The sequence below is a fragment of the Ananas comosus genome, linkage group 21 (genome assembly GCF_001540865.1).
Source record: "Ananas comosus cultivar F153 linkage group 21, ASM154086v1, whole genome shotgun sequence".
NCBI lineage: Eukaryota > Viridiplantae > Streptophyta > Magnoliopsida > Poales > Bromeliaceae > Ananas > Ananas comosus.
Window position 1 is genome coordinate 636,762 of NC_033641.1, and position 15,272 is coordinate 652,033.

The 15,272-nt window shown below is 34.1% G+C and overlaps 2 protein-coding genes across 2 annotated transcripts in view; one reads left to right on the plus strand and one right to left on the minus strand.

Moving 5' to 3' along the window:
• LOC109726730 (putative uncharacterized protein DDB_G0290521) lies at positions 7,174–8,282 on the minus strand. The gene is made up of 3 exons (XM_020256517.1): positions 8,212–8,282; positions 7,343–7,597; positions 7,174–7,227 (listed from the first exon to the last, which is right to left on the minus strand). Exons 2-3 carry the CDS (start codon positions 7,553–7,555, stop codon positions 7,174–7,176), a joined length of 267 nt encoding a protein of 88 aa, XP_020112106.1. The 5' UTR covers positions 7,556–7,597; positions 8,212–8,282.
• LOC109726183 (bidirectional sugar transporter SWEET14-like) overlaps positions 9,229–15,272 on the plus strand; it is a 94,454-nt gene continuing 88,410 nt past the window's right edge. Inside the window, exons 1-6 of the mRNA XM_020255665.1 lie at positions 9,229–9,497; positions 10,024–10,060; positions 10,196–10,406; positions 10,498–10,659; positions 10,757–10,876; positions 10,979–11,350. Coding sequence (XP_020111254.1) covers positions 9,446–9,497; positions 10,024–10,060; positions 10,196–10,406; positions 10,498–10,659; positions 10,757–10,876; positions 10,979–11,305 — 909 coding nt within the window. The 5' untranslated portion in view covers positions 9,229–9,445 and the 3' untranslated portion in view covers positions 11,306–11,350. The remainder of the gene's footprint in view (positions 9,498–10,023; positions 10,061–10,195; positions 10,407–10,497; positions 10,660–10,756; positions 10,877–10,978; positions 11,351–15,272) is intronic.

The following is a 15,272-nucleotide window of genomic DNA, read 5'->3' on the forward strand; positions in this document are numbered from 1 at the left end:
CCCCAACCTTTTCATTTTTGCAACCTGGCTTTTTACTGTTACTTGGATTTTTAAAAAATATTCTCGAAAATGATCTTCGGACTAAAAAGAGTTTTATTCTTCTGTTTGGTCATCAGAGAAAGTGATTTTCTAGAAAAGCTTTTGCAAATTCCATGGAAAACAAATATTTTGATTTTAGAATTTTCTATCTGAAGAACAAAACTGTGAAAACGAATATTTTCTATGAAATACTCTTTTTTTCTGAAAACTAATTTTCTCTGATTTTTCGCGAAACCAAACACCCAAATTGGGATAATTTTTACAAGACTTAATCGAAACAAATAATAAAAATTGGGATCAGCGGAAAAAAAAAAAAAAGGTTGGGGAAAGCCCAAAGATTTTTGTAGCCCAACGGGCTGGGCCCCCACCAAGATCTTCCTCGCGATCCGTGCCGCGGGTAATGTTAAATCACACATATTGGGCTAAATGGTCCCTCTATACATTTTAGGGAAAACTTCAAAAACCCCCTCTGTGGTTTCGTAGTTTCTCACTTTGCCCCCCTGTGATTTAAAATGTATCAATTTGCCCCCTGTGGTTTCTTTTTTCTCTTTTTCATATCAATTTCATTATATTTTTTTCCTTAAATCAGTGATAAAGTTAAAATTAAAGGGTACTAAAGTGAATATTTGATAAATCTAGATGAGTATCTGAAGTGTTTTGTATATAATTTAATGAAATATTAACGAAAAATCTATCGAAAAGATAAAAACAAAACCACAGGAGGGCAATTTGATACATTTTAAACCACAGGGGGGCAATGTGAGAAACTATGAAACCAAAGGCGGGGTTTTTGAAGTTTTCCTTACATTAATCTCTATACTCCTTATCTGATAAATAATAAATACTTTTTTGAGTAAATAAAAAAGGGACAATTGCTTATATACCTTTAAAAAGTTTCCGACTTTCTGATTTATCTCTCTTAGAAGGCTAATATTGAAAATATACTTTTTACGTTCCAACCTATTTATAATATACTCTAGCTAAAATCTGTTAATAAACTCTATTATCTCTGTAAAATTACTATTTTATCCTTTCAAATATACCCTTCTACCATTACCGACTTTTCTTATTTGCCTTAAGCTAAGGGCACAAAAAGTATTTTACTTTTTAGTCTTTTCAAATATATTATTTTACCATCACCGACATTTTTTATTTGCCCTTAAGTTAAGGGCAAAAGTGGTATTTTATTTTATTTTATTGTGGTAGATATTTAACTCACATTTAACCCAAATTAACTTAACGGGTGGTAACTACAGAAATATTTTGGAATAACGGAGGAACACATGAGGGGTATACTGGAAAGAAAAAAAAAAGTTAAGGTAAATGAAATATTATTAAAGTTTTGAAGAGTATGTAGACAATTATCCTTAAAAAAAAAAAAAAAAAAAGGGTGCTGAACAGGCTCTCATGCATCCAAATCGACCTACGATTAAATCAAAACACCAAGTTAACGATATTTATTTACTATGATTCGGGGACTCCGACGTTGTCGTTGACAAGATAATCGGTGTGAAAAATGCTGATTTAGTTGTTCGTCATTTTTAGTGATATATTATATGAAAAAATAGAAAATATAAACAAAAAGGAAGTCCAAAATATTTACAAAATTAATTAATTTGAGGCATTAATTAACCTGTCACTATTTTGTGGTTGTGAAAACCACATGACAGGGTTGCAGAAACATGTGGACATTGTCCCCACTTACTTCAACATACACATATTAGGAAGAGCACAGAGACATTACCAATTAGCTGCCCATCTTTGCCTACTTGTAGAAGGGTAAAAAGGTAAATTCAAATTTGACGTCATTAGTCGATGTGAGACTTATCTTACACTTCTGACTGATATCGAATGATAACACACTAGTACTGATAACTCGTCGGATCCAAAATCACTGACCCAAAATGTTTAAGCACAGTTGCTGTTATTAGAGCCTTTGTTTCTAATATTATCATTTGATCACAATTTCTTTTCCATACGATGTAGAACTATTGGGGCATCACAAGCATTAAAAGGCGGAATAAATAGGGAATAATTTAGAATAAGCAAACTTTGTGGATACTATATCCTCCTCTTCATGTAGAGCATGAAAAGTTAGCATTTGATAGAGATTGTGGATATATACTAATGAATGAATAGGCATCACAATATGGAATCTGTTGGATACATATATGGAATTTGGTATTAATGTCTCTCTTTATTGACAAATTGATACACTAGGTGCACGCAATACTTTTTCGTCCTGTACAATATTTATCGTGTTTCTCACTCCATGTCCAACTATTTTTTATCTGCTTAAGCTTTTAAGGAATAACAACTGTTCCAAATTGCATTACAGTAAAAGATCCTGATCCTGAGTTTTAATACTATGAAACTTCTAGTTTCATTTAATCCCTCCTCTCCCATTTATCTCGAACTAAATTGTGAGGGAGAATATTGAGTATGAAATATTAGCTTTATGTAGCATTGTAACAGATCATTTAGTATTGAACTATTTGGGTCGAAAACATGCATGTAAAAAATATTCTAATATATATTGAGTCTCTAAACTACGCTAGCCTGATGATTGCAACGTACATACGTATTATCATTTATGGAAACACAGATAGGTGGTTTTTTATTATACTTTCTCATTGCACGTAATGCTGTTTTCTCTCAATTATATTCTATTTATTGCCATTATATTCATGAAGATCATAATTATGTGGGTTCCTATTGATTTTACTTCTAATTAATTTGGAATTAATCCACTTCATGCACAACTCATTTTAAATCCATATTTGTGACTTACCAAACAATATGCATAGAGAAAAAAAATAATCTCTTTGTTTGTGTAGACCAGCTACTACATTATCTTCTTTTGGAAACTTAATCAATTGGTGGAGAATATGATCTAAATTTGGTATCATTTTACCACAAAAATCAACTTTTTTTTTTCTTGATCAAATAGCCCCATCTCTTTGTGAAAGCAATGGTGGATTAATAGGGGAAAGGGATAATGTGGCCAAAAAAAAATAAAATAAAATAAAAATTTGAACACATCTCCCTAAACATTTTGATAAATTTATTTTTAGAATCCGCTTCGAGCGCGACATCCAAGAACTTGGGACATTGAGTATCAGTCATTAAGTCCTTAGCCAACTACGTTAGGTACAGTCAGTGTCTAACAATAATGAAATGCAACAATTATCACGTGATCGATATCTTTTTACTAATTAAATACAACCACATAAACAAGTTAATTTGTAAAATGCTGTAGAATTTGTAATTAAATACAACCACATAAACAAGTTAATTTGTAAAATGCTGTAGAGTTTGTTTATAAATATAGCCTAATAAGTGAAAATTAATTTGGAAAAAAAATTATTCTCTTGCATGCCAAGTGTAGTGCTTTTGGGAGAAGCGCGTTTTGAGCCAAACAAACTAACATGTACTTGTTCACTCACTCCCATGTATACTATTATTAATTAATGGGCATTAAATTCCATGGCATAAGGGCAAAATATAGCTGACATGCATATTTGTTGGAGAATGTATACTTTTAGCTGGCAAAATGAGCATAAAACAAAAAAAAAAAAAAACAGAAAAAAAAAGAAAAAATGAATTTTTTTTGGGCTAAATTATAGAAGATTCTTCTGTTAATATCCGTTTTTTCACTTTTTTTTCTGTCATTAAAAAATCTATTTTTACCCTCTTAAAAAATAAAAAATATTGATCACTTTGACCTCCACCGTCAGTGTTCCATTAAGGTTTCGTTTATATCCTATTTTTTATATCCAAAATACCCATGAAATCCTCATCCTTTCTCATGCTCAGTCGCGCCGCCTCGCCCTCCGCCGCGCCGCCTTGCCCTCCACCGCCTCCCCCTCGCCCACCTCTTTGTCCATGCCCACACACATGCCCACCTCTTCTTTGAATATTTTTTATTTTTTAAGAAGGTAAAGCGTAGGTTTTTGAATGACAGAAGGAAAAGTAAAAAAAAAAGTATTGACAAGAAAATTTCTGTAATTTAGCCTTTTTTTTAAAAAAAGAAAACTCAACGGCTCTTCTTTACTCAACTTAATAATGCTTTCGATCTCTTTAGACGGTTCCGATCAAAAGTGTCATTGATATACTGGCGGTGGTTCAAAACTTGCGCATGATTCACTAATCATGATCAGTATGATCCACGCATGATAGTTTTTAGTATATTATTACTTTACTGCTCATGTACATGCATGACAGAGGACGAGGGAGATAATAGATTGAGAATAACTAGCTCAGATTATATATACTATATTACTCAAAAGATCGATCTTATAGATAGCGCGCAGTTCAGAAATGATCGTACGTAATTACCATTTTACGGCCGTGTATGTAATTTTTGATCACGAGATCTTTGAGAGTATCTGTAGCATCATTAATACTCTTCTCCAAGTCATATGATTAGGCCTCTCCTGACCCACCTCCACATATTCAGCTAAATTTCAGATTCAACAACCAAAAATGCACCAAACCTTCTCACAAAATTAAGTGATCCATGTATGCATGAGAGAGAGAGAGAGAGAGAGAGAGAGAGAATACAAAGTACGTAATTGCTTTTTGTCCCTTACTTACCCTTTTTAACGGCTAAAAAAGATAAAGCTACAAAAGCAAGAAAGGCATGCACACAAGTGTATGTATGACGGGAAAGTCAAAAAAAAGAAAAAGAAAAAAGAAAAAGTAAAAAAGAAAAAGGTTGTAACTAATGCATGAAAAGAATATATAACCATTTACTAGTACACTTAAATATACATAAAAGTAAACACATATATATACATACATAAGCAACACTAACACTATTGTCATTTAGCTTAATTTTGGAGCCTTGAGATCTAGATTTATATATATATATATATGTACACATATGTATATGTATAAAGCTGTTTAAAAAAGCGCTAACTATTTTATTTATAAAAATCCTCTAAAAATTCCTCAAATATATGATAATATGAGTAAATTAACATATATAGAGGATTGCCAAACAAATTAATTACGAACGTGTACGCAGATCACGCGTACGTATGTGCGCTTGCTGCCTACTGTCGTTGATCGCGCATGTAGTTAATATTGAAATTATCGTGATCAACGAGAACAACGTGCGAAAATCATCGTTAACACGCACGTGTATGTTTAGCGTTCTCAAATTAATGTTATTAATGCTAATCTAACCATTAACTTTTTTTTTTTTTTGAGTGAGATTATATTATTTGTTTTCGGAAATTTTGGTATATATAGCATTTCTCCTCATGTTTCTATGCTACATCAATTACACACAAAAAAAAAAAAATTGTGACTATGCATTAAGAAGTAGATACATCATTTGTATACAACTTGTTTGAAATGTTTTCTCTCTCTCAAATAAAAAAACCCCTCTCTCTATATATGAATATCTTGTATATATTGCATTCATTTAACTCCAAGTTTTTAGTAATCTTTCCCTTAATTGCTATAATTTATTTCTTTATTTATTTGTTTTCCTTCAATTAATTTGTTGGCCTACCAAAAATGATGTAAAACTCTTTAGGAAGTGAAAGCAACAACCGTGCTTTGTTGATCAGTAGCCCTATTTGTAGAAGCACTTATATAGGTTTGGCTTGTTGCGTTACTTTTTTTCCCAAAGTGATAAAGCACTAAAATTTGATTTTTTGGGCAATAATTTCTTACAATAATATTATTCATAATTCAGAAATTCCTAGTCATTAATTAAATTCATCTTTCATACATATAATATATAAATATAATTATATATACACACTTAGAAATTGTATAAATATGATTTCTCACTATCAAATCATATATCTTTCAAACCTAGCTCAATACAATAGTAATAAAGGACACTAAATATCTTTGTTTATTAGATTTGCAAATCAATCGAAATACGACGTTTTTCATTGTGGTGTCCTGTAATAATATAATATCAAAGCCTAGATTCTAGTTAAGTACCCTCAATTCTAATTAAGTCATGGGTTTATTTAATTCCCACATTTTATTACCTCTCCTAAATCGTTTCCTATTTGATCAATATTTTGGATAATATGTATAACAAAATGTACATGTGCATAGGCCAAAATCATATATATATATATATATATATATATATATATATAACTAGGCTGGAATACTATTAATAACACCAAGTTATTGGTGTTATTAGGTTTTCAGTCATTGGATGAAAAAATATACGGTTATGATGATATGGGCCCCTGAGGGTTGAGTGAGTTATTAGTTGAATAGTATAATTTAACGGGTGAAAGTAGTCAAAAAGTTAAATCTAACGGTGGAAAAAAGGATGTGTGCCAAACACTTGGTGCTATCGATAGTATCCCGTCGGACTCTCTCTCTCTCTCTCTCTCTCTCTCTCTCTCTATATATATATATATATATATATATATATATATACAGGGACCACCTAGATCAGCTGTGCACTTATGCTCTTTAAATTCTTCTTTCTTTTCTTAATTCTCCTTGGATTTTGTACCCATCAGACTTGTCATCTTTGCCCTACTGTTGCAGCGACAAAGACATCTTCACCCAACAATTGTAGCAAGAAATTTTATGGCTCATTTACTATAGAGGTTGTTAAGGAATTTTGGGTTCAGCCCAGTACCACATTGTTCTAGAGATGTGACATATCTAATGAAATCCATTTAATCTAAAAGCTTAAGCTTGTTGTGTGTAGCTCCACTAGAATATATCAATCCTATAGCAATTTCCTAAGTGAAATTGCACATATGCGAACTCTCAAATAACATCCCCGAGATTAGCCCAGTCCCATGTGTTGCAATGATGCTTAAGCCTTTCAGTTCTAGGTCCATTGGTAGATGAGTAGCCCAGGATTGCTAGATCATCAGCTTTTATGATTCGGAGGAAGCGACATATCTAATATAATTTGTTCGACCTAAAAACTTGAGCCTAATTAGTGTACATGAGGCTTTTATTCTTTTATTAATTTATTCGGTGCGGGACAATTCTCATGTAAATTTTTAGCAGCATTGGAAGAAGAATGACATGATCTACCAATTCATTGGAGCCCTCCAGCATATCTAAGTAAATTAAATCATGGGTATGTATATTATAACAGAGAGAGAGAAGAAGGGGGGAAGAGTGTGTTGGTTAAGTACCTCGCTGGCAGGCCTTCCAGTTCCTGTTGGTTTCAGCGAGGCATTCCTGAAATGAGATTGGGAGAGGGAAAGAAGATACAGAGAATAGAGAAACAAATGATGAATATACAAAAGAGAGGGGAATGGGAGTGCGAATTAAGAGGGAGAGGGGTTAAAGTTGCCTGAAGAGAGAGGTAGATGGAGGAGCACTCTTTGAGCTGCTTCACGTTCTCGTCCTCTTCGTCGGCGTCCGTCTGATGGAGAGTCGGCGACGGCGTCGGCGACGGCGACGGCGACGGCGACGGAGGATGAGGAGAAACTGAGGAGGAAGAGGAGGAGGAGGAGGAGGAGGGTTGTTGCAGCGGCGCCTCGCTGGTGCTCGTCGAAATGCCCATTCCTTTCCACTCGTGCGATTGATTCACAAAGTTTACCGCAAACTGGACGACCAGGGAAGGTAAATTTAGTTCCCCATTGCGGGTAGACTATTTATGTCAAAACGTGATTTTTGCATAATAATTAATTTTAATCTGAAGAATTGATTTTAATCAAAAAGCTGTAAAGCGTGTGATAAAATTTAGATAAAAAAGTAATTTTTGTTAAATAATTTTATAAAATTATTTGGCAAAATTTTTTTGCTATTTACAAATAATTTTTTTTTTTTGCTTAAGTTTATTTTAAAATAATTTAAAATTTATTGTCACGTCCCGAATTGCAGCCAAATCCGGACTCGTCAACAGACCACCGCTTATACAAAAAATCTTATGCACACGAACCAAAAAAAGTATTTGTAAATAATACAAGAGCTATTACAAGCAAATATTAGAGACGAAATAAAATTGCTAAAAGCTAAAAAGTAATCCACTGTACATACAAGTCTCAAAATAGAACAATCGGTGTTTATCCATCAAGTATAAAATCACCTCTGAAAATTGAAAGTAAAAAACATAAGCTAAAAGTATATACAATAAACTACTCTTCAAAACCAGCTAAATAGGTGATCTTCTAACCAACCAACACAAGAAAATAGGAAACTAACTCGCGACTCTCTTACCTCGATCAGTAGCAACGATAGGGACGGAAGGCTCTGCAAGAACAGATAGTAACAAAGGGCTACCTACTAGGTCCACAAAAGTGAAAGTTAAAGAGCTGGGTAAGTAAAAGAGCCAAAAATAATAAAAGCTGGAAAAAAAAAAATTATAGCTACTATGCATCTTTAATACTAGTGCTCAAAATGCAACTATAAGGTATAATGAATGTATCAACTAACTATCGGTTACTAACTATTCAAATCCAATCCGAATGACCGCCTATCATGTTCGGTCAAGCCTACACCATCCTACCACCATTGCACTACCCTTGGGATGGTCAGCCCCAGTAGGTCACACAAAAGAGCTACCGCACCACCAATGTGTGAAAACTGAGAATTTTGCTNTAGTTTGTGTAACGTATATGTATATATAAATATATAATATAGTATGTAATTATGTAGCTTCATCTTTATTTATCAAAGTTTTATAGTTGTTTAAATTATTTTGAAGAGTTTTTTAGTTATCAGATTGATTAGTCTTTAATTTTGGGTATATAATTGTATGAGCTTAAATTATCAGAAAATTTATTTTAAAATCATTAGAAAGAACTGTTTGTCTTTCAAAACTTAAATTGTTATAGAATAATATTATTCTTAATATCTCATATTTAATGAATTAAATTTTCATATTTTATTTGGTGTGTTAACTATATATTTTATTTATCTGATCTGTATCGTGCACGTAAGTGCGAGTGTTAAAATTGCTGCGAAAAACTTTCTATTTAATCAATTTTCATGTATGTAATAGTAGCTATTTATATATATACCTCTAGAGCTTTTTAATTTGCAAGATTAAAAAACTTGTTTGTGAACCCTAATTGTGCTTTGGGTAAACTAAGTGGTTGATATAACTAGTAATTAGGTTGTGAAGTGTTCACAACAAGCCACCACCTCACTCTTTGTGTGTACCTAATGTGAGAAATGCTCACTCTCTCTCTCTCTCTCACTCTCTCTCTCTCTCTCTCTCTCTCTCATCCCCTTACACTATAAATAGAGAGACCATTCTTCACCTTCCTCTCAAGCCTCAGGTATCCAAAGCCCCAACTCCACACCACCTCCGGCAGCGCCGTGTGCTTTCGTGAGGTTGGCGAGCCTCCTCGCGGTCCATTCTCGGCGCTCGGACGAGGCGAAGAGTGTTAGGGTTTTGTAGAGAGAGAGAGAGAGAGAGAGAGAGAGGTTTCTAGAGAGATATAGAGAGATGGCTCCTTTGCCTTTAAACCACCCTTTGGTCCTCATCTTTGGCATCCTAGGTAAATATATGTACACACACACACACATATATATCAAAATAATTAACACCCCTTATTTTCCATATAGTTCAATAAGCTAAGGCTTATTTTTCTTTTTTATTGTTTCTTCCAAGGAAGAGGGAGTAGTTAATTACTAGCAATTATAATAATGTACTGTTGTGTTCTTGTTCTTTCCTTTTATTTTTTTTTCAAAAAAAGAAAAATAGTGAGTTGGGTGCATCTATATATATATATACACACATATTTGTATACATTCAAGGAGAATGGTGCAACTTAATCAGAAGTTTTTTAGTCCCTTTCAATCTTTTGTTTGTTTCTAACTGCTAAGGAACTCTTTACCTTTTTTATATAAAAAATAGGCCATTAATTGTAACCCAAAAGACTCATCAAATAATTAGAATAGTAATGCACCATGAAAATATTAATCATTTGATCACTATAGAAAGATGTATACAACAAACCCAATGGTTGGTGTTACTTAAACATCTATATGCTAACTATTTCTCATGAATTGTTTATATTTCAGGTAACTTCATCTCATGTGTGGTGTATTTAAGTCCAGTGTAAGAATTATATATATATATATATATATATATATATATATTCATCTACATATCATTTTCCTTGTAGTACTCTTTTTTCCATTGTTAGCTATGCTAAGCTAATCATGCATGTTAATATGGTTTTTGCTATTTTAGGCCCACATTTTACCGCATTTATTGGAAGAAATCGACCGAAGGGTTCCAATCGGTGCCCTACGTCGTCGCATTATTCAGTGCCATGCTGTGGATATTTTACGCGCTCGTTAAATCGAACGAAGGCCTCCTCATCAGCATCAACTCGTTCGGATGCCTCATCGAGACGGTGTACATCGTCATGTATCTCGTTTACGCTCCAAAGAGTGCCAAAGTATGAAACAATTATAACTGTTATATATATACATATATTTACATAGCATTCTTGTTATAGTTTGTGACACATTTCATTTCGTTTCATTCAGATTTTTACGGTAAAAATACTACTAGTTTTGAACGTCGGAGTCTTTGCTTTGATTCTTCTTCTTACTCTCCTCCTATCGAAGGGCTCCGATCGAGTTCACATTCTCGGTTGGGTCTGCGTGGGCTTCTCCGTGAGCGTTTTCGCCGCACCACTAAGTATCATTGTGAGTACCAAAACACATATATGTACTACTGATTTTTGGTGTCATTGATATTGTTTATACATGAATAATTATTAGCATTTTGTTTGTGGTTCTTTAGAGGCTTGTAATTCGTACGAAGAGTGTCGAGTTCATGCCGTTCTCGCTTTCATTCTCCCTCACATTGAGCGCCGTTGTTTGGTTCGGATATGGTTTGCTAACGAAGGATAAATACGTCGCGGTAATGGATTATTTACTCTTTTCTATTTTTCTTAGTGTAATAATCTTTTTCTTGCTACTAACAAACTTATTATTATTATTATTATTTTCCTCATGCAAATAGATACCAAACATATTAGGGTTTCTCTTTGGTATCATGCAAATGGTGCTCTACATAGCCTACAAGAACAAGAGGCCCATGATAGAAGAGTACAAGTTGCCCGAGCAAGTTGTCGAGATCGTGAAGCTAAGCGTGACGGCCGAGAGAGGGTCAGAGGTTCATCCGATTGACTTGAAACCGCAACATGCATGCGGTGAAGGCCCAGAGGCGGGAGGTGGTCGAAAGGAGTACGAGCAAGCAGTAGACGACAGCAGCAGTGGCGACGGTGGTAGTGGCGAGAAGGACATAGAAGCCCTTGAGAAGGGTGAGATGGGTCATGTTGAAGTGTAATGGTTAGCACAATGAAACCCTAAGAGAGAGAGAGAGAGAGAGAGAGAGAGAGAGAGAGAGAGAGAGAGAGAGAGAGAGAGAGGCTTCATTGTGAGTCTATTAGTTAGGTCTAACATATCCTTCCAATTTCTACATATATGAGAGAGAGAGAGAGCGCTTTGTTTATATATTTATATTTATATATATAATATATATGATGTTACATTTGTATTTGTATTAATGTTTTAATGTGTTTTGGTTTGGTATGCATGGAGTAATAAATATGGGTCAAGAGCTACACATTAATAAGGAGACTTAAAATACTTAATAGATAGGCTACATTCTCTCTCTCTCTCTCTCTCTCTCTCTCTTAAACTCACATGTTTAAACGAGGCAACAAAAAATAATCCTCCAACAAAATAAAAAGTAAATGCTTTAGCTACCTTAATTAGTTAGTAGTTGCTCTCTCTTATTAAATTATCATAGTGAGCCTCAATCTAACCCTACATAGTACAATAACTAATTTATTAGACTTTAATCTTAAATAGTACACAGCAACAAAGAGATTCATTGAATCTGAGCACTAGTTACTAGTTACTACTTTATTTTGACTAGATCCAATAAATTTTATCTATGAACGAAAACAAATTTAACTTAAATTCAAGATTAATAAATGGTTTATATCAAACTTTTTTCTTTTTGTGCATGACATGACACACATCAATGATGTGCGTGCATGACACTTGGCGAACGCTTGGGGATGCGTGAGATTTTGAATTTGTACGTATTCTCTTCATCGACTGATCTGGTCTAATCCAAAAGCTTAAGTAAACACGCAGATGAGAATTCGATGCAATCGACTTGAATGAATCAACTGAACCTAATTAAGCTGCGAGGGAGTTGCATTTGAAGTTGTGAACTGAGCTTCGATACGATGTTAAAGGGCTCTGACTCAACCAAATAGCTTCGATACTGAGACTGACATTTTAAGTAGTATCCAATATGCGACTAACATTCTTTAACAACTTACCGACCGTCCCTAGAGCAAGTGACAAAGGGTTTGATGGTTGGTATCCGAAATCCCAAGATCGAATTCTAGTTGATTTATATTTTCAACTAAGTTTATTTCTAAATGAAATAAATGAAGCGGGTAGCGTGACCTATCTCTCAAAAAAAAAAAAAATTCTTTAACAACTTAGGTCGAGTAAAATCGATGTGGGCTGGACGGGCTCGAGCCTACAGTTTCGACTAAACTTGGGCTAAGATCAACCCAAGACTGACTTGATTTGGCCCAGCCCACTAAAACCACTACTCTTTTTTTATTTTTCTATTACCTTTTATTATTATTTTTTTAACCGCTACCTCCTAGGGATGTCGATGGATACGGATACCCAAAATTTTATCCGAATCTGAACCCGAACAGAGCGGATATACACGATGCTAAAAGGATATGGTTTCGAATATGAATATCAAAAATAAAAACCCGACGGATATGGATTTGGATATGAATTTTAACTGTACCCGAATCCGAATTTATTTTACATTATATATAATATGTATATAAAAATTTGATGTGATATTTGAATTTGTATTTAAAAAAATTAAATTTAATATAATATATTTTGAAATATTAAAAAGAGGTTTCGGGTTTGGAGTCGGATTCTGGTTTTTGAAAATCCGCCCCAAATCCGACCCTTTTACATCCCTACTACCTCCATAGCTTAAAAGTAGTTCACCACCTTCTATGGGTACATATCGGGTAACATATTATTAGGGAAAAAATAAAGAAAAAAAAACAATAAAGCATAAATTATATGGTAAATTTTATCAGGTTCAATATCCTACTATGCGAGAGTATAAACCAATTTAACTTAAATTTCTACGTGGTTCTATTTGTCGAATATAAAATATTAAAATTTATTTTTTAGAGCTTCAATTTCACGATAAAATTCTCTCTCTCTCTCTCTCTATATACGAAGATAAGGTGTTTGATTTTAAAGTATTTTTGTTTTTTTTAAAATTTGTTAAACACAAGTAGGACTTGTGATTGACAAAGTTGGTTTTACACTTGTACACAAGAAACCATTTGCTTGATAAACAAATTAATGTTCCCAATTTTCCCCATCTTAGTATACCTAATTGTTGACATGTTCAACAATTTTTTTTTTTTTACTACTTATATGATTTTCCAACCACCATTTGAAAATAGAAACTAAGAGTTGGATTAAAATTGATGAGCGTGAGAGAAGTTGGTTTAAATCTCCCCTGTTTTTCTTTTTAGTCTATTAATTTTTTTACAACCCCTTTATGAGGCTATTTAATTGTTCAATTTTGTGCAATAGATTTCAATTTAAGTCTTAGTTAAGTCCATGTCTCTTTGGAGCTAACATTTTGATAATGATGGGTTATTCAGCCGCGCTTTATGTATGTAAAAGTGCTCTTTAACTGTTTCTCCTCTTGTTGCACTATTTCTTCTCTTGTTGCACCATTTCTCTTCCTGTTACGCTATTTTTTATCTTAAACTGCATTCATTTAAGAGATATTTATACTGTTTCTCCTCTTGTTGCACTGTTTCTTCTCTTGTTGCACCATTTCTCCTACTGTTACACTATTTTTTATTTTAAGCTGCACCCATTTAAGAGATATTTATACTGTTTCTCCTCTTGTTGCACTGTTTCTTCTCTTGTTGCATTATTTCTCCTCTTGTGCTATGAGAAGAAACAGTGCAACAAGAGGAAAAACGGTATAAATATCTCTTAAATGGGTGCAGCTGAAGATAAAAAATAGTGTAACAGGAGGAGAAATTGTACAACAAGAGAAGAAACAGTGCAATAAGAGGAGAAACAGTATAAATATCTCTTAAATGGGTGCAGCTTAAGATAAAAAATAGTATAACAGGAGGATAAATGGTGTAACAAGAAAAAAAACAGTGCAACAAGAGAAGAAACAGTATAAATATCTCTTAAATGAGTGCAGTTTAAGATAAAAAACAGTATAGCAAGAGGAGAAATGATGCAACAAGAGGAGAAACAGTGCAACTTTCGTTTAAAGAGTGTAACTTTCATCTTAATGGATGCAGTTTACAACTGAAAGAGTGCAATAAGAAGAAAAAACAGTGTAAATATCTCCCAAAAGGTGTAATTTTCATCTTAAAGTTGCAGTTTACATTTTAAGTAATGCAACTTATAATTTTTTTTGCAGTTAACGATGGAATTTCATCTTTATCATTCTTTTTCTATAAGTTTTTATCTTTATTTTTTTTCTTGTTTTTTTTATTATTTTTTTGATCACCCCTCTCTGCCAACGGTCACAGCCCCGGCGACGACGCCGCTAAGGACCCCCACTCCGAGGCTGCAACGCCGCAGTGACCTCCACGGTGTCGGCGTTGGCGCCTGCGAAGATGCATCGTCGTCGAAGGCGGCAGAGGAGGAGGGAGAGGGAGAGGACGAGAGGGCGGAGAAGGGCAAGAGAAGCGTCGTCGTCGGAGACAGTGTAGGAGAGTCGGAGAGGTAAAAAAAAAAAAAAAAGTGTCGCGGCGCGGTCTCGGCGGGATCGGAGGCGAGGAAAATGGGGTTGTGCGGGTGAGAGTAAGGATACGCCGGACAAAATCGAAGCAGGCCACCTCCGCTTTCTCGCTGCCACTCTCTGGGAAGAGAAAGAAAAAAAAAGAACGAGAAAAAAAAGAGGAGAGAGAAAAAGGTATATGGGCGCCTCCGCTCCGTCTCCGCCGCTCTCTGGGAAGAGAGAAAAAAGAACAAGAGAAACAAAAAGGAGAGAGAAAGAGGAAAGAGAAAAAAGTATAAGAGTATTTTGGTCAGTTTGCTGAAAAAGCGGACCGAATCTGCAAAAACGAAAAAGGTGGCCCCGTTTTGCAAAAGTCCAAAATAAGTGAATTTTTTATGCAAATTGGCCTATATGAATTGTTGCTTTCTCAAAAACTTTTTAAAAGTCAAAACCTATCAACTGTGTATAAATTGACACTTCTTAT